The sequence below is a fragment of the Neomonachus schauinslandi genome, chromosome 2 (assembly GCF_002201575.2).
Source record: "Neomonachus schauinslandi chromosome 2, ASM220157v2, whole genome shotgun sequence".
NCBI lineage: Eukaryota > Metazoa > Chordata > Mammalia > Carnivora > Phocidae > Neomonachus > Neomonachus schauinslandi.
In genome coordinates, this window is record NC_058404.1 from 201,853,478 (window position 1) to 201,873,077 (window position 19,600).

The 19,600-nt window shown below is 43.6% G+C and overlaps 1 protein-coding gene across 4 annotated transcripts in view; it reads right to left on the reverse strand.

The window, feature by feature from the left end:
* Nucleotides 1-19,600, reverse strand: part of ADD1 (adducin 1) — a 93,598-nt gene that overhangs the window by 36,338 nt on the left and 37,660 nt on the right. For all 4 annotated transcript variants that reach the window (XM_044913035.1, XM_044913034.1, XM_044913036.1 and 1 more), the window contains exons 2-3: nt 10,261-10,475; nt 5,025-5,187 (exon numbers count right to left, since the gene is read on the reverse strand). In XM_044913035.1, coding sequence (XP_044768970.1) covers nt 5,025-5,187; nt 10,261-10,455 — 358 coding nt within the window. In that variant the 5' untranslated portion in view covers nt 10,456-10,475. The remainder of the gene's footprint in view (nt 1-5,024; nt 5,188-10,260; nt 10,476-19,600) is intronic.

Sequence of the window (19,600 nt, forward strand, 5' to 3'; positions counted from 1 at the left end):
ACATGCACACAACAGAGTCTGGGCGGTAGGAAACAAAAGGGAACAGGATAAACACTAAAAACCAATTCAATGTTGCTATAACACGAAAGATCTGGAAGAGCATGTCATCTGAGAAAATTAACCAGGATGACTGATGCTAAGACATATTCTGGTAAAACTGCTGGTCTCTAAAGAAAAAGCAAAGTACTCTGAACATCCAGAAAAAGAGACCAAGTCACCTACATGGAAAGATGATCTTCAATTTTAACAGCAATGCTTTGAGCCAGAAGAAAATTATCTATTTAAAATACATAAATAGGAAATGTGAGTCTAGGGTCTAACTAACCAAACCAAATTCATATGGCCACATAAAGGCCACAGCACGGCAAGAACTCGGAGTACTGTTTCCACAAGCGCTTCCTGAGAAGGCTACTGCAAAAGGCACCTCAGGCAACCAAAATGAGTAGGGGTACACTGATACGAGATGGCGCTGAGCATTAAATATATATTTATTACAGAATGAAGTTGTTAATTATAATACTAAATGAGTGTTATAAGAGGGAGATCATGTTGTGTAATGGTTATATGCTCTGACAACATATAATGTAACTATTTTCAATCATGAAGAGAGAACATATTATTGGTAGAGTATCACTATTGTGTGTGATATATGGGAAAAACAAATGAGTGATTATGTACTATTCTGGTTTTGTTATTCCCGTTGTCCTTAAAAACCAGAATTCTTGTTGTGGAAGAGAGGAATGTAAGTGTTAGAAGAGATCAGGTAAAAACCCCTTAGTACTGAATTTTAATTGGAATTATGAGTATAATTCCACTATATACTTAAAATTCCAACGTGCCAACAATATGCCATATAATTCACAAGGTAATAATATATTTCCTAGTTCTATCCACTAAAAAGGCCTAGAAAGAATGACTAACCCAGTAGCAATGAGTATTCCCTAGTACCCAGACTAATTTCCATTTCCCACAAAAACAAAGATTTCTTTTTGAAATGGCCGATTCCAGACCTGGGGCAGGAAATATACTCAGTGACAGCCTAGAACACCTCCTCACAGGGGATGGCTTGGAAAGTCAAAGACTAGTAGGCTCAGGAGTCAACCTGGAGGGACTTCCACTGATCAGAAAGGATAACTGCAATGTTCTGAAACACATTAAATATACTGAAATCTATGAGTTCAAAATAATACTAAAAAATAATAATTGGTCATCCTAGAAACAATGACAGGAAACCAACTTATTTTGAAAAGGGTATATATAAACTGTACCACTGGGTAACCAAAAAAAGTTGAGAAGAAGCTCCTTTTCTTATGTGCATACCTGATTTCTTTTTTTTTTTTAAGGTTTTATTTATTTGAGAAAGAGAGGGAAAGCAAGAGAGAACGCGCACTAGTCGGGGGTGGGGGACAGAGGGAGAGGAGAAACGGGCTCCCTGCTCAGCTGGGAGGTTCCCCTCGAACATGCAATGAGTGATAAGGAAGGGGGTGGCCCCTTTCCAGCTATGCCCCATTTCCAGGGAAGTTTCTCTTGATAGAAATATTCTAGTTAATAAATACAAAGGAGGGATGATAGCATTAAAACATCACCATCTTGGAACCTTTATTAAATTAATGGACCTACATATTGAGCATCAATGGCTGCTAACAATGCAAAAAGAACAACCAGACTATGTGCCTACTGACAGAACACAGAACCACCTACAGAGAATAGGCTTTGCCAAAAAACTGAATCCAAACACAATCAAACATCTAGATCCAACTACCAACTTACTGTAAATACATAAGACAAAAGAACATGTTAGCAGTACCATGGAGATGGAATCAGCAAAATTCAGACCATAGCAAATTCTACAGGTCAACAAACCCGTTTTATTTTTTTTAAAGATTTTATTTATATTTGTCAGAGAGACAGAGAAAGAACACAAGCAGGGGGAGTGGCAGGCAGAGGGAGAAGCAGGCTCCCCACTGAGCAAGGAGCCCGATGCGGTACTTCATCCCAGGACTCTGGGATCATGACCTGAGCCGAAGGCAGACATTTAATCAACTAAGCCACCCATGGGGCACCTGGGTGGCTCAGTCGTTAAGAGTCTGCCTTCGGCTCAGGTCATGATCCCAGGGTCCTGGGATCAAGCCCTGCACCGGGCTCCCCGCTCTGCGGGAAGCCTGCTTCTCCCTCTCCCATTCCCCCTGCTTGTGTTCCCTCTTTCACTATCTCTGTCAAATAAATAAATAAAATCTTAAAAAAAAAAAAACAAAACCTAAGCCACCCAGGAGTCCCTCTTTGTTTTTAAAGATTCATTCATTTGAGAGACAGAGAGAGAGAGAGAGAGAGCTCAAGTGCGAGAGAGGGGAGGGGCAGAGGGGGAGAGAGAGTCCCAAGCAGTCTCCTCACTGAGCAAGGAGCAAGATGCCAGGCTCAATCTCACAATTCTGAGATCATGACCTGAGCCGAAATCAAGAGTCGGACATTCAACTGACCTAGCCACCCAGGCACCCCTCCTCCTTACACATTAAGTTTAAAGAAAATGGGTTTGGGGCGCCTGGGTGGCTTACTCGGTTTGGCCTCGGACTCTAGGTTTCAGCTCAGGTCATGATCTCTGGGTCGTGAGACTAAGCCCTACATTAGGCTCTGCGCTCAGCAGGGAGTCTGCTTGAGATTCTCTCCCTCTCCCTCCCTCTCCCTCCTTCTCCCTCTGCCTTTCTCCCTGCCCGCACATGCACACCCATCCCTCTCTAAAAATAAATAAATAAATGTTAAAAAAAAAAAAGTGTAAGGAGGGAAAAAAAGAGAGATAAAGGGTTAAACTATAGCCTGAAAAAGGCTAAAGAGATAGTACTAAAAATAGACAAAAACTAAACCCCAATATTTAGGGATGACCATTTGGGTAATGAAACCATGAAGAAAAGCAAGGCAGTAGTTACAAGTCAAGATGGAGTTTCCTGGGATGCTTAGCTGGCTCATTTGGTGGAACATGTAACTCCTGATCTCCAGGTTGTGAGTTTGAACCCCACGATGGGTGTAGAGATTACTTAAAAATAAAATTAATGGATCTACGTATTGAGTATCAATGGCTGCTAACAACGCCTGGGTGGCTCAGTCCATTAAGCATCTGACTTCAGCTCAGGTGATGATCTCACAGTCTTGGGATCGAGCCCCGCAATGTCAGGCTCCCTGCTCAGTGGGGAGCCTGCTTCTCCCTCTGCCCCTCCGCCTGCTCATGCTCTCTCAAATAAATAAAATCTATTAAAAATAAATAAATTTGGGGCGCCTAGGTGGCTCAGTTGGTTATGCGTCTGCCTTCAGCTCAGGTCATGATCCCAGGGTCCTGGGATCAAGCCCCACGTCAGGCTCCCTGCTCAGCAGGAAGCCTGCTTCTCCCTCTCCCACTCACCCTGCTTGTGTTCCCTCTCTCGCTGTGTCTCTGTCAAATAAATAAATAAAATCTTTAAAAAAATAAAAAATAAATAAATTTTAAAAATAAAATACAATCTTTAAAAAAGATAGCATTTCCTTCCGAGAGGATGATAGGGGAGAGGCAAGCAATCAATACCCTTAATTTCTTTCTTAACCCGGGTGGGAGTTATAAAGTGTACACCTTAATATCATTTGTAAGTTACATATCATTTGTTCTATGCCATCTACATATATTTTACAACAAAGGTTGTAATAATTTGTTTTTAAAATTTGTATCTTGAAGAAACATACTATTAGATATAATTAAAATTAATTAGATTTCTTCCTCTTTTTTTGGTGTGGCATTACTGCCATAAAATTTCCTTTTCTCTAATTAGAAGATAATATGCAAGTAAATACATTACATCATCCTTTTATCTAATTCATACGAGACAGCACTAGAATCCATTAAGAATTGTGTGAACACAAGAAAACCTGATTACAGTTTGACTTCAGAGTAAAAGTTTGAGCTAGTAAGTTAAATGTTATTCTCATCACTTGCTGGACATTAACAAGGCATCACTCTGGTGGGTCTCAGTCAACTTCTAAGAATACCATGGAACTGACAGGGAAATAGCAAATGCCTGGTGACCTAACAGAAACCACTGGCATATGCTGGCCCATCAGAAGCTGACTATCCAACTGCAACTGTCAGGTATCGGTCCAGGACGCAGTACACAGTAGGTCAGAGTGGCTACCCTGGGTTCACCCTGTCATGTTAACATTTACAAATTCAACAGCCACGGCAAAGCTCCTCCACCTCTGCACAGCTAACCATTATTTGCTCATGTTCACCCATCCAATTCTCCCCCCAGCTTGCTTTTGGAATTTCTATGTTTCTCACCGACTTGCAAGCAGCAGTAAGGAATGGTGGATAGATGCTGGCCTGGCTGAAATAAGTTCAGGCAAAATTAATGTGCTACTCCACAAGCACTGTTTCTGATTAGTTTTAGCTCACAAAGGGTCTTGTTGGCTCATAAAAAAGGGCGCCATCTCGGCGCGTCTGGCTCTGTCGGTGAAGTGTCGGCCTTCGGCTCAGGTCATGATCCCAGGGTCCCAAGATCGAGTCCCACATCGGGCTCCCTGCTCAGCAGGAAGCTGCTTCTCCCTCTCCCTCTCTCCCTCTGTGCGCATGCTCTCTAATAATAAAATCTTTAAGAAAAAATTAAAAAATTTTAAAAAGGGAGCCCTCGGGCGCCTGGGTGGCTCAGTCGTTGGGCGTCTGCCTTCGGCTCGGGTCATGGTCCCGGGGTCCTGGGATCGAGCCCCGCATCGGGCTCCCTGCTCAGCGGGAAGCCTGCTTCTCCCTCTCCCACTCCCCCTACTTGTGCTCCCTCTCTCGCTATGTCTCTGTCAAATAAATAAATAAAATCTTTAAAAAAAAAAAAAGGAGCCCTCTACATTGAAGACATTTTCAGACTTACAGCCTATCTTTCACTATAACTAAAACATTAATTTTCAAAAAACTCAATTCTATGTATTACAATGTACACTGATCTATTTCACATGAGAACAGGAAATGTAAACCTACAAAATGACGGAATGTGTACGCAGAGTCAGGAACTACTCACTCATGTTCAAGGCCGCCATCCCCCCTTGCGGAGCTGCGGGATAGACGTTCGGTACGTTCGCAGTCATGAAATCTGCAATTTGCTGTAGCGCCAACAGGCCTGTGGGGTTCTTCCCCTTCTTAAATTGTTCCTGTATCATCGATTCCAACTCTTCACAGAAAGCCTAATAAAAGGCAAATTAAAACAGTGAGATGCTACTTCTCCTCCACGCCTTGGGAAGACAGAGGTAACTATCACACAGACTGCTTTTTTGTTTGTTTTCATCCAGGGCTAGAATAGTAAATGGATATTCTCATATATTACTACTTGGAGCATCAATTGCTACATTATTTCTAGAAAAGTAAACAATACGAACGCTTAAAAATCTGAACACTCGGGGCGCCTGGGTGGCTCAGTTGGTTAAGCGACTGCCTTCGGCTCAGGTCATGATCCTGGAGTCCCGGGATCGAGTCCCGCATCGGGCTCCCTGCTCGGCGGGGAGTCTGCTTCTCCCTCTCCCGCTCCCCCCTCTTGTGCTTTCTCTCTCTCACTCTCTCTCTCAAATAAATAAATAAATAAAATCTTTAAAAAAAAAAAATCTGAACACTCATTCTATCGCTAATAATCTTTTCGAAAGAAATAATCAGGGATATGCTAAAAGATGAATTCATATGGATGTTCATTCCAGAAGGACTGACAAAAAGGTAAGCAGGTGCCAGTCGACATATGAAACTGGAGAAAACTGGTTACACACACACAAATCCACCTTACGATGGAATTCTATGCACATGGTCAACATGAAAGGCTTAGAAAAATTACATGACATAAAATTGCTCTTGATATATTTTTGATTGTGAAATGGTTGTAAATCAACAGAATCAGTGTTTTGTAAGAGTAAATATGTATCTAAACATAGAAGACTAAAGTAAATACATCCAAATGTTCACTATAATTATCTTAGTGATGGAATTATTAGCAATTTTCATGTTCTACTTTGTACTTCTCAGTATTGTCTTCAAAATGTTTTTTTTAAAATAGATTCTCTTAGTTACTTTTTAAAAGTTGAAAAAGAGATCCTAAAACAATCATCCTTTATCAAATAATCCTAATTTTTTAAAAAAGATCCTAAATTAGGCAAAAGGATTAAGTTGGGTTGATGGTGATTTAATATAAAGTCACTACTGAAACAATACAGGTTAATTTATAGCTTTGCTTTCCCAAACCGCATTGAAGTAATTTTTCACATATCCTATAAAGAAATATCTTATCAAATAAATACTATTTAACATGAAAATGTGAGCTCACTGAATGAACATCCACATCTGATTATAAACACTCTGAGGGTTTCTGGATGATTCTATATTAAACTTCTAGTTTTTCACTGCTTGAATGAAAAGCTGAAGAGATATAATGCCCAGGGACAGTCTGAGCATAGGTATCACTTGCAGGAAGCAAGCAACACATGTATGACATTTAATACAATGGTATAAAACAATGTAAGGAACCAAGAGCTGCCGGAGGAACCCCTGTTTACCATATGACAAATGATGTCACAAATCATATTCTGTGGGAGTGAAGGAGGGAGGAGAAAGCTGACGGGCTTTGACTGCCAAGAAGAAATCAATCGGGCGCCTGGGTGGCTCAGTCGTTGAGCGTCTGCCTTCGGCTCAGGTCATGATCCCAGGGTCCTGGGATCGAGTCCCACATCGGGCTCCCTGCTCGGCGGGAAGCCTGCTTCTCCCTCTCCCACTCCCCCTGCTTGTGTTCCTGCTCTCGCTATGTCTCTCTCTGTCAAATAAATAAATAAAAAATCTTTAAAAAAAAAAAAAAAAGAAGAAATCAATCAACAAAACACAGTTTCTCAGCCATCTCTGTTATCAACACCGAAGGCAATATATAGACAGATATGCAGACACAGGATAAAGGGATACAGACAGATGCAGAGAGCCTCACTAAAGGTCACAGAGTACGCTGGGCACAGAGGAGGCAAGAGTTGCATAAAACGAGCCCCATCCTCACGGGCCCTCAATCTGAAAAATCAAACCATCCACTTCCACGGTTTCCAAATCCACAGATGTATCTATGGAAGCTCAATTTAACATGCATGTACCATGTATGTACACCACACCACAACTCAGCACACGTACATAAGTATGAGGTAGGCACTGAAGACACGCAGCTAGAAAAAATGGTCCTTGCCATCACGGAACTTAAAGCTTAGCATGTAACACACAAAAAGAAAACCAGGGTGCAAGAAGCCCTCCGTATCCACAGCATCCCTGATGACCTACATGTGCAGTAAGGAGCTGAGTGCAGCAGTGGCCAGTGAGGGCCTGGAGCCACCCATCCAGACCCCAGAGTCTAGCTCCAGCAAGCAGTCACCGGTCAGTGACCCTGTGTGCTACCTTGGTACCAACTCCCAATGGTTCAACATCCACACCCTCACCTCTCAGCGAACTGCCTGCCTCTCCTCCAATTACCCTGTCCTCCAACTCACCCGGGCATCCCATGTGCATGAGCATGTCCTAGACATGCTCTTGCCTAGTAAACTGTGCCCCAAGCATGGGTTCCCCAAACACCCCCTCCTAGCATCCAGCTCACGATTTCTTCAACCCCACCGTGACCCCAACACCTGTCCACCATCCCTTACCTTCCCTGCGTCCTGACCTCCCTCACCCAGCTTAGAGCCTTGGTTTAACATTATAATCATTCCCTTGCTCACACCTGCAACTCTCTACCATTTCACCTGGCAAAACCCCCAACCCTGGTTAAATTCAACCCTTCACTCTTTCTACTCATGCGGCTGAAAGTGGCTGGAGCAGGGGGAGGGGGGACGAGGAGACCATGCTGTGCCATCTCACTATAAATTCATGACCCTAACCTGAGTATGCCCTTCACACTAACCCAAGGACAGACCATCCCCTCACCCACTCTCACACCTTCTCTCTCCTCACACCTCCCTGGGCCCGTTCTCAGCAGGTGACCCCACTTACGATTCCGAGAACAGAGGATCAACCTGAAGAAAACTCTCTCGAGCTCCCTCCAGCATCTACCCAACCATCAGCATCTGTGCCCACAGGGTGGGCCTTCCCACTGCCTGCAGTGGCTCAACTCTTATGCTCCTAAAACCAAGAATCCAGCACCAGTACCTTACTAGGAAGCAATCCCAGGCTTTCTGGTCTTTCAGCTTATTCAGATCCGTGACCGATGATGCTGACTATGTGTGTCCTAGACGACCTGTGGCTGGGGGCCCGTACAGCACCCAGACACACTAGGTGCCGTAAGCTGACTTTCTGTACTCTGCCCCCAGTGATGTTTACTTCATTTCTTGTGGCTTTTACATAGGAAACTGCTCAAGCCAAAAGTCTAGATGTTCCCTGATTTCTTTCTTCCTCTTACCTCTTCCTTGCCACCCATCAGCAAGTCCTACTGATCCTACCCTCAAAATAAAATTCAAAAATTTACTGCAACTTCCTGCTTGGAAGATGGCTTTCTCTCTTGCCCCATACAATACTTTTTCTTTTCTTTTTTTTTTTTTAAGTAGGCTCCACACCCAAAGTGGGGCTTGAACTCACAACCCTGAGATTAACAGTCACATACTCTACAGACCGAGCCAGCCAGGCACCCCTATAATACTCTTTCTATACCAAACCCAGAATGAGTTCTTTAAAAACTAAATCGTGCCGGGGCACCTGGGTGGCTCAGTCAGTTAAACATGTGACTCTTGATTTCAGCTCAGGTCATGATCTCAGGGTCATGAGATTGAGCCCCAAGTCCAGCTCCAGCTGGGTGTGGAGCCTGCTTAAGATTCTCTTGCTCACGCTGCGCCCCCCACCCCCTACCCTCTGCTCACACGCTCTCTCTAAGAAAATAAAATAAAACTGAATAGTGCCATTCCTGTCTGCAGCCCTCTGATGACTGTCTACTCTGAATGCAAAACAAACTCCTGACCCGAGCCTACAGAGCCTTCCAGGACCTGCCCCCTCCCTGACGCCTCCTGTGCTCAGACCACACTGGTGCCTTGTGACTCTCCAAGCCCATTCAGCTCATCCCTAAACTAGGGATTTCACTAGCTGCCCCTCAACTGGAACACTGCTCCCCCATCCCTGCATGGCCGGCTCCTTCCGCTCATTCAGATTCAGGTGAAACCTCCCTTCCTCAGAGAGGCCGCTTCCAACCACCACTCAATCTAATCACCCCACTGCTTCCTGCACTGAGCTTCTGTTTGTTGTTTCTTGTTACACCTCCTTTGAGGAGGGTGTGAAGTCTGAGACTTGACCCAGGTGCTTACACAGGTGTTATGCACATGTCAAAATTCACCAAGCTGTACACGTAAGATCTGCATACATTCCTAAGTTATACTTCCACAATATGCAAAGAGTAACAATAACCAAACAAAACCTATTAGAGTTAGAGGGCTTATTTGTCCTGTTCACTGCTAACTCTCCAGGTTCTCTGAACAGCGTATAAAAGATAATCAAACATTAAAAAAATTCAATGAATATCTGCCAAATGACACCCCGAAGTTTTAAGGGAACAAAACAATATTAGAAGGGAAAAAAAGAATAAAGCACATACAAGGGCAGCAGCACCAACATGAGGAAGCGATGGAGACAGAACTCCTTTATGTAAGGACGCAAACAGAAGACAGTGGGCATGCTTGTGGCTTAAAGTGCTCATGTCACGGGGCACCTGGGTGGCTCAGTCGTTAGACGTCTGCCTTCAGCTCAGGTCGTGATCCTAGAGTCCTGGGATCGAGCCCCACGTCACGCTCCCTGCTGAGCAGGAAGTGTGCTTCTCCCTCTGCCTCTGCCTCTCTCCCCTGCTCATGTTCTCTCTCTCTCTGTCTCTCTCAAATGAATAAATAAAATCTTAAAAAAAAAAAAGTGCCTGTGTCACTAAAGGTAAAACCAATCAATGATGAGGTCCTGTTAAGGCCTACCAAGTGCCTGGCACCAAGCGAGGCGGTCTGGAGGGAAGAGTTATTTTTAAAGGGTCCCAAAATAAAGTGACTCTCTGGAGAAGTAGTGAGAGGGTAAAAAGGAGAAGCAAGCACCTCCTCTCCTTTATGACACTGAAGATGTCTCATTTGCTCTGCCTGATAACTTGAACGGAACAGAATTCCTCCCATGCACATACACACGAGGCACAGACTTCCCAGGAGGGAATGCAGGGACTCTGGCACACACAACAGAGCTAAGAGCTGAAGTATCAGAGAAGGAAGACGACCCTTATACAGAGAGAAGGTTTCTCGTACAGGACTCTGCAGGATCATGGACACCCTCTTCTTCTGCTCCATCATATTGAAGTCCTGGCGAAGGTCTGGTGCCATGTTCCTCTCTCGCAAATACTCTGGATTGTTCTCATCCACCCTGTCGAAGTACCGCTCCTTGTGAGGGGCTGTGGTCGGGGGTGGTGAGGTCACCACGGCGGCCCGAGTGTCACCATTCATTGCACACTCTTTCTTGGTTCCTACAGAATCAAAATACAAGAAAGTCTTGTGTTTGAATCAATGTCCAATAGCATTTCATCACAAGCACATCAGCCTGAAAACACAATCTTCAGCGTGAGAACATTATGAGTGACTGAGTTGGAGCCATGACGTGCGAGGCTTCTTTGTGACCTCGGAGGCACATGGCTCATCAGCCATCTCCCACCCTTCTACTGACCAATGGCATTTTTCGTCCTCGCCATTGTTCTTGGGCAGACAACAGGAGAAAACAAGCTCACAAAGCTTTTATGTCCTCTGTCAAACTGAGAAAGAACTAGATACTGAAATTTTTAAAAAGATTTTATTTGTCAGAGAGAGAGAGAGAGTACACGAGCAGGGGGAGTGGCAGAGGCAGAAGGAGAAGCAGGCTCTCCGCTGAGCAGGGAGCCCCATGTGGGGCTCGATCCCAGGACCCCGGGATCATGACCTGAGCCGAAGGCAGACGCTTAACGACTGAGCCATCCAGGCGCCCCAAGATATTGAATTTTGACAAGATAGTTTAAGTCATGATGCTGTCCCACACAGACAGGACCTACCAACAGCAACACAGTTCATTTCTGGAGAAATCTGATTTATGATATTTTCCCAAAAAATGTGTCAGTAGTGATTTTGCAAAGGATTCTCCAAACAGATCAATAAGAAAGCAGCTGCTCCCACATCTGTATTCATGCAGACGGGAAATGCTCATCAGATCTTTTCAGTTGAAAGAACAGCAGGTACTGAAAATGTCAACACGCCCTAATTTGTGACTAACCTAAAAGATGCCCAAATGACTCAAATTTAAAGGTCTGTTATTATGGCTACTTACACTCTTTTTAATCCCACTCTTTTATTTGAAATGATGTTCAAATACTAAATTATATTCATCTTTAACTACTAAATCTCTAAAGAGCATCCTTCACTAAGCATACAAAGAGTTTCATTTCTATTGCTGACAGCTCTAACTATATATATGAAGTATTTACTGAGCATCTATTATGTCTCGCCACTGGGCCAGGCATAAAAAGTGATCAGACACTTTGCTCACCTTGGGGAAGGTGGGCTCACAGACTCACTGAGAAGGAAAGGGGGCTGGTTCAGAAGTCATCAGCACAGAGACAGCAGCTAAGGCCGGAGAGGAGAGAAACTGGCTAGCGGAACACCCAGTGAGAAGGAGCAGAACCAGCACCTGCGGCAGTCCCCCACCCTTAGCAGTATACAAATAAACACTTTTTGAATCAATTAAGAACAAGAAGGGAAGGATGAAGAGACAAGGTGAGAGACACTCAGGAGCCACACGCAGAGTTGTAATGGTGAGTCAACAACAGTTCCTCAGGCCACACAGGGTGAGCAAGGAAGAGAGTTTAAAGAGTTGATTAAATGAGCAATTCAAACGCAATCAGTGCCCTTTCCTTACTCGGCATATAAAAATTCATTCCAAATGGGGCACAGGCCTAAACAGAACAGCAAAATCCATAAAATTCTTAGAAGAAAACACAGGAGTAAATCTATGAGACTTCGGGTCAGACAGTTCTATATGACATCACAAGAGGACAAGCAAAAGGAAGAAAAAAAAGATAAATTGCACTTCCTCAAAATTAAAAATGTCTGTGCTTCAAAGGACACGTAAGTAAAGAGACAGCTACAGAATGGGAGGAAATATTTGAAAATCATGTATCTTTGAAGAGATCTACATCCAGAATGTATAAAGAACTCTTATAACTTAATCATTACAATCACAATTTAAAAAAAAAGAAACTTGAAAACCATCACGCGGCCTCAGTGGATGCCACAAAGAACACAAGAGCCGAGCAGCTGAGGCTGCCTACATTCCTGATGCACAAAATCATGAGACATGAGTAAGATAATGACTTTAAGCTGGGAAGCCCCCAGCCGGCAGTTCATACTGCAAGAGTGCTGAAACAATGGTGATGAGGGGAGGGAGAAGCCATCGGCTCTCACGTGTCCCGATCCTCTGCCGTCCCTGTGTGTGGATCCACTATTGTTTTCCTCACTTGACAGATGAGGGGACTCAGGTCAGTCAGCTTTGAAGCAGCAGGGCTAGGATTCAAACTGCTGGCCATCTGGCGGCAGAGCTTTTGTTCTTAACCTCGAAGCCATACTGTAAATAGTGAGGAGGACAGGGGCTGGGGCAGAAGCTGCAATGCGGGGAACAATGGCCCCAAAGGGATGAGAAGGGATGAAATCAAGGGCCTGAGATTGTGCAGGTCTCACGAGCTCCCAAGTCTCACCAATGTCACTGAACTTGGACCACAACGGGAATAGCAAGGCTCTAAAGAAGAGTTTATATAAAAATATCTTATGGTACCAACAGCCAAAGAATCAGTTGGAGGAAACCCCCCCCTTTTTTTAAGAAAAATCAATTTGGATATTGCTCTTCTGAAACCTAAAGATATGATAGAAATAACAGTATGCTTAAAGTGACACTATTTCAAGGACTCAAAGACGAAGTATGAAAATAATCAGGGACTAAAAGTCAACGCAGAATAAATAAACCAAGGACCTGAATTTAGTCTTTAAAACTTACTCTTCTCTAAATGTATCCTTTAAATTTTTAGTTTAATCTGTTCACTTTAATCTAGTTTGTTCTAAAAGAATGACACAAAGAACAAAACAATGGTTGTCTGACATTTCTTCATCAGATGTAAAAGAAGCTGAACGTTCTGAGCCGATGACACAAAAGTTCTACTTCAATGTCTGAAAAACAAGAAAAGGAGAAGAATATACAGCATTGTTATTTCTCTATCACTAAATGAGTCCCCATCTGAAGCTATTTTCACCAGTGAATAAGGACCCGGGCAACAATGTAGAGGCAATGGTAGCCGTTTCTTGTCCCAGAGCTGACTCACGGAATCTCTGAAAAAGGAGATAAGGCAGAGACCGCTCTTATGACAGTTGCCGTGCGAATGGGATAAGATGAAGACTGCAGACTAGATATACACGTGTTCCTTCCTTCAACAAGGAAGTCTATAAACTTAAATCAAAATACACATATTCTGAGCCCAGTAATCAAGAAAAAACATCATTCCATTTTTATAGCACAAACCTGTACTTAGTTTTTGTCAATTATGCCTTCAACTTTCATTACCCTAGTTTTTTTTTTTTTTTAATTTATTCATTTGAGACAGAGAGATACAGAGAGAGAGAGAGTAGGAGCAGTGGGGAGAGGCAGAGGGAGAGGGAGAAGCAGACTCCCCGCCGAGCGGGGCTCAATCCCAGGACCTGGAGATCATGACCTGAGCCAAAGGCAGACGCTTAACGACCGAGCCACCCAGGCGCCCCTCATTACCCTAGTTTTTAAGAGCATGTTAAGACAGCAAATTTTTCTAGAAAGATCTCTACAAATAAGTTATTACTTAATCCAAATTTTTTTTAAAAGATTTTATTTATTTATTTGACAGAGAGATAGAGAGCACAGATAGTCAGAATGGCAGGCAGAGGGAGAGGGAGAAGCAGACTCCCCACTATGCAGTAAGCCCGATGCGGGGCTCGATCCCAGGGCCCTGGGATCATGACCTGAGCCGAAGGCAGACGCTTAACCGACTGAGCCACTCAGGTGCCCCTTAATCCAAATTTTTAAAAAAGAAATGGGAAAATACAGATGTAAAGAAAAATTCTGGCAACAGAGTATTTTAAAATAATTTAAAAGGTATTGGGGCGCCTGGGTGGTGTAGTCAGGCATCCAACTCTTTTTTTTTTTTAAAGATTTTATTTATTTATTTGAGAGAGAGACAGAGATAGCAAGAGAGAGAATAAGCGGGGAGGAGAGGGAGAAGCAGACTCCCACTGAGCAGGGAGCCTGATGCAGGACTCGATCCCAGGACTCTGGGATCATGACCTGAGCCAAAGGCAGACACTTAACCGAATGAGCCACCCAGGTGCCCCCCAACTCTTGATTTCAGTTCAGGTCACGATCTAGGGGTCGTGAGACTGAGCCCTGATTCAGGCTCCACACTCAGCGGGGAGTCTGCTAGAGATTCTCTCTCTCTCCCGCTCAGACAGTTCTATATGACATCTGTCAGACAGTTCTATATGACAACTGTCAGACAGTTCTATATGACATCACAAGAGGACAAGCAAAAGGAAGAAAAAAAAGATAAATTGCACTTCCTCAAAATTAAAAATGTCTGTGCTTCAAAGGACACATAAGTAAAGAGACAGCTACAGAATGGGAGGAAATATTTGAAAATCATGTATCTTCCCCTCCATGCTCGCTCACTCCCTAATAAATAAATCTTTAAAAAATAATAATATAGTAATATGAAAGGTAGTAACAAGCCCACTAGTTGTAAACGTCTAACAGTACACTACTGGTCACCAAATCAATATTAAAATCTGCTCAATGCAATATTTTGAAGTTATAAAGATCTTTGGCATAACATACATAAGAGATTATAACATTTAAGTGAAAAACTATAAAATTTCCTATTCTATTCTGTAATCTTATCACTACTATAATTATGACAACACAGACAAGATGACACAATGGCAAATGAGCTGTACTAAAGCTGAATAAATTGATTAAAGAGAAGTGCAGATCAGTGTTTCTCTATCTCCATCAAGCCACTGTAATTTTACCCGTGTAAAAATTTTAAGATTTCACTAATCTTAATATGTTGCTACCTAAATCAAAGGAACCTTGGGAACAATCCTTTCAAATAAACACACACACACTCAACAGAACCCAAAGGTCTGGATGAACCCTGACAACTGAGCTTGGCCTGTCCACATGACATCTCATATCCACCCTGCCCACGTCACTCCTGGACACACAACAGCCTCCTAATTAGTTTCTCTACTCCTTGTCTCCCAACAATCCCCTCACCAACCCATTCCCCCAGAGAGACCAGGGAGTTTCAAGATTATGCCTGATGTCAGCACTCACTCCCCTGCTTAAAACCTGATGGCTAATAAAAGGACTGTGGCTGAGTCCTGATCTAAATCTAATAATGACATTTGAGACAGACATCTGAACACCAACCAGACCTGGATGGCATTAAGGAATTATTATTAACAAGTTTTAGGTGTGATATTATTATAGTTATATTAGATATATAAGATACATGCAGAAATACTTATAGATGAAATAATAAATTACCTAAAGCTTCTCGGGGCGGGGGGCAGGGGGGGAGTACGGATTACACAAAACAAACAAGACGGGCCACGCGCTAAGAATGTTGAAGCCGGATAAAGGATAAAGCAGGATTCACCATAGTATTCTGTCTATTCTGTACTGTCTGAAAGGCTCCATAATCTTCCCTGTTCTTAGAATAAAGCACCTCAAGACCTTACATAAGCTGGTCCATGCCTGCCTTCAGATGAACACATTTCAGCAAGTTCTTTCACACAGAAACCACTGAAAATGGGACGAAAGGATATTTTAAGATTAACATCCCTTGTCTAATGTCCCACAAGACACCACTGTGCCTTGTATGTTATTTACTGATCTGGAAATAACAAAGTGTGTCCTGGAATATTCTTTCTTACCAAAGTTATTCTAACCCCAGGATGATCCATCCCAATGTGTAACTAAACCCTAGGTCAGAAACTAGACAAATTTTCGTTTCTCTAAAATATCTATGAGCTCATTCTAAAGCTTGTGGGCCGATTCAATTATTTCTTCGCATCTCCCTTCCAGCACAAACATTTTGCTAATGGCTAACTATTCCAGCCATTCACTTGATTTACTTCTGAATCCCTAAAGGCAGAACACTCAAACCAAAGGCTGAAACAAGAAGTGGACATTAACAAAATCCTCTGGATCAAGTGTCTGCTAGAAGACCCAGAGGGTCATATCGGTTTCTAAATATTCTTAAAACATTTCTCAGAAACCATGACTGCCAGGTAATAATGAATTATTGCTCCAAAGAAAATAAACCAGAAGGTATCAAAAATGCTCAGTCATAAAAGTGGTAGTTTTTGCTGGTGTCCTTGGCCACCTGATACCCAACTCCAGACAGCCTTTGGAGTCAGTAGGAGAATAAGAGAAGTGACCTCTGTGCTACCTTCCTTTACCTCTATTATCTCCTGGTGCTTAACAGATCTCCACTACTGCTTCCCCATTATGTGCAAGGCCCTGGAGATAAAAACTTGCAAAATGAGTAGATGATAGACAAATAAATGTAATCAAATAGTCTTGCTGCCATGACAGAAACCCACTTATGTATCAGCAAGGGAAAAGTGTCTGATGGTGGGAGGCAGAAAGAGCAGAGTGAGGGTGTTATGGGTTGAACTGTGTTCCCCCAAAATACATCTTATTTGGAACAGGATCACTGAAGATGTAATTAGTTAAAATGAGGTCATACTGGAACAGTATGGGCCCCTCATCCAATATGACTGGTGTCCTTATAAAAAGAGAACATTTAGGGGCGCCTGGGTGGCTCAGTCGTTAAGCGTCTGCCTTCGGCTCAGGTCATGATCCCAGGGTCCTGGGATCGAGCCCCGCATCAGGCTCCCTGCTCGGCGGGAAGCCTGCTTCTCCCTCTCTCACTCCCCCTGCTTGTGTTCCCTCTCTCACTGTGTCTCTCTCTGTCAAAGAAATAAATAAAATCTTTAAAAAAAAAAAGAGAGAGAACATTTAGATACAGACACAAATACATGGAGAAGGCCATGTGAAGATGAAGGTAGAAGTCAGCTGAGATGACGCATCTACAAGCCAAGGAACACCAACAATTACCAGAAAGTTACCAGCAACTGGTGGAAAGGCCTGGAACAGATTCATCGTCATGGCCTCAGAAGGAATCGACCCTACTGATGCCGTGATCTTGCATTTTTGGCCTCCAGAACTGAGACACAATGAATTTCTGTTGTATGAGCCACCCAGGCTATGATACTTTGTCCTGGCGGCCCCAAGAAACTAATATAGAGGGCTGTCCGGAAAGCTTCACAGGAGAGATGCTTTCACAGCGAAGCAGTTGCTTCCAGGTGCACGGGACAGGTGGCAGTCACCTGGTGAACGAACATCTACTGAGCCTTCAGAGAGCAGCAGAGCCAGCACGGTGAGTGAGCGGTCAATGTCCCTGCTTTCACGCTTGCTGCCTGGCACCCAGCAGGAAGGTGCTTAAGGAGCTTTTAATGCCCTACCTGAACTGTTCTCTCTTCCAAACCTTTCAGCCCTGCTCATTCTCAAGATCTAAATATATCCTGCTCTATGAAGCGTCCCCAAGCCCCTGAGCTTGGTGCTTGGCCTGCTGTGTTCTGAGGTCTTTTACTCTGACCTCTCATCAGCCATTTTCCAACAGAATCAGACACCTGTGTGTATGTTCGCTCCATCACCAGTCTGTGGGCCCACAGAGAACAGGACACTCAATCTCTAACTCATTTTTGTAAATAAGCCCTGGGAGAGTAGGGACTCAAGAAAGACTTTGTTCCTGCAGTAGGCTACCCGCTACAAGGGACATCCTAACTTCCCTGGAAGGGCTCCGTGAGGTTTCCACCCAGAACCAAACTGCATCATCAGGACACACTCAATGAAATAAATGGCAGACTCACCCAAAACAAAACAAAAAATGTAGTTACGAGAAGTGATGAACGTGTTAACTTGATTATGAGAATCATTTCACAGTGTATATGCTTATCAAATCATCAGACTGTACACTTTAAATATATTACAATTTTGTCAATTGTACTCAACTACCTCAATAAAACTGGGGGAAAAGCTTTAAAAAATGTGGAGTCTTTGCTGGAAAGAGTGACAAGCTTTTCAACAGGAGAAGCTGACACTGATGGATAAGCTCAGGCGAAGGACAGGGCCCAGTGCTGCAGAGACCGTCCACGCCCTGTCCAGCGCCTCAGGTGGAAAAACAAAAGAGACATGAAAACTCCAGCCAGAAATTCATGATGAACTGTTAGCAACTGGGTTGCTATGCCAGTCAACGAAAGAGGAGTCCCTAATATCTCCTGGCAGGAGGGAGTCCAACATTAGAGCTCTCTCCCAAATTAAACAGAACACAACCATAATGAGTTATACCCCTCACAGCTCACATTACTAGCCTCGTTCTCCACTTCCCCTAATGGACAAACACCCACCTTATGTTTAAGATTCTTCTTCACAGGTTCAGGCTGACTGTTGTGCCCTACTTGGGACCTCAAAGTTAAGTAAAAGCCTTTAATTACTCTGATCGGATCATTTCTATTCCTGTGTCTCCAGATGTTCTCTTGCAGATGAAACTGCTCAAAAGTCCCCTTTAAAATAATCACTGCTTACTATGTGTAAAGTGCTGATTTAAAACTCAATTGTAGGGGCGCCTGGGTGGCTCAGTCAGTTGAGCGTCTGACTCTTGATTTCGGCTGTCATGACCTCAGGGTCCTGGGATTGAGTCCTGCATGGGGGGGGGGGGGTCCCCGCTCAGCAGGGAGTCTGCTCATCTCACTTTCCCTCTGCCACTCCCCCTTCTTGTGTGTGTGCATGCCCTCTCTAATAAATAAATCTTTTAATAAGTAAATAAAAATAAAAACACTCAATTGTATATGTATTAACTCATTTTTTCCCACAGATAAGATAACTGAGGCATAAAGCAGTTCAGCAGCCAGCATAAGGTTGCTGCATCTGAACTCCAGCTGCCTGGCCCCAGCGTCTGCTCCTAACTACGTGACACACTACCCCTCACCATATGTCCTAGCACAGATCAAAGCAGAAAAGAAAGAAAAAGTAAAAAGTAAAATTTAGTCAAAGCAATGCTTCCCAGCTTTGTCACCCACCCTTATGCTCCTTTTAGTCAGGAAATGATGATCTGGGTGGGTCTTCTTTCCTCCTCTCTCCCTGATGGTGAATGGTTCGTTAACAAGTCCCCAGCCTAAATCTTCCTCAGTTTATTTCGTGTTTACATACAGTCATATACCTGATGTTGTTCTTTTAACTATAGCTTTTTTTTTTTTAAGATTTTATTTATTTATTGAGAGCATGAGTCGGGGCGCGGGGGGGGGGGCGGGGGCGGGCAGGAAAGAGGCAGAGGGAGAAGGAGACTTCCCACTGAGCAGGGAGCCCCATGTGGGACTTGATCCCAGGACCCCAGGATCATGACCTGAGCCGAAGGCAGATGCTTAACCTACTGAGCCACCCAGGCGCCCCTAACTATAGCTTCCTAATCTCTATTACAGAGAGTTC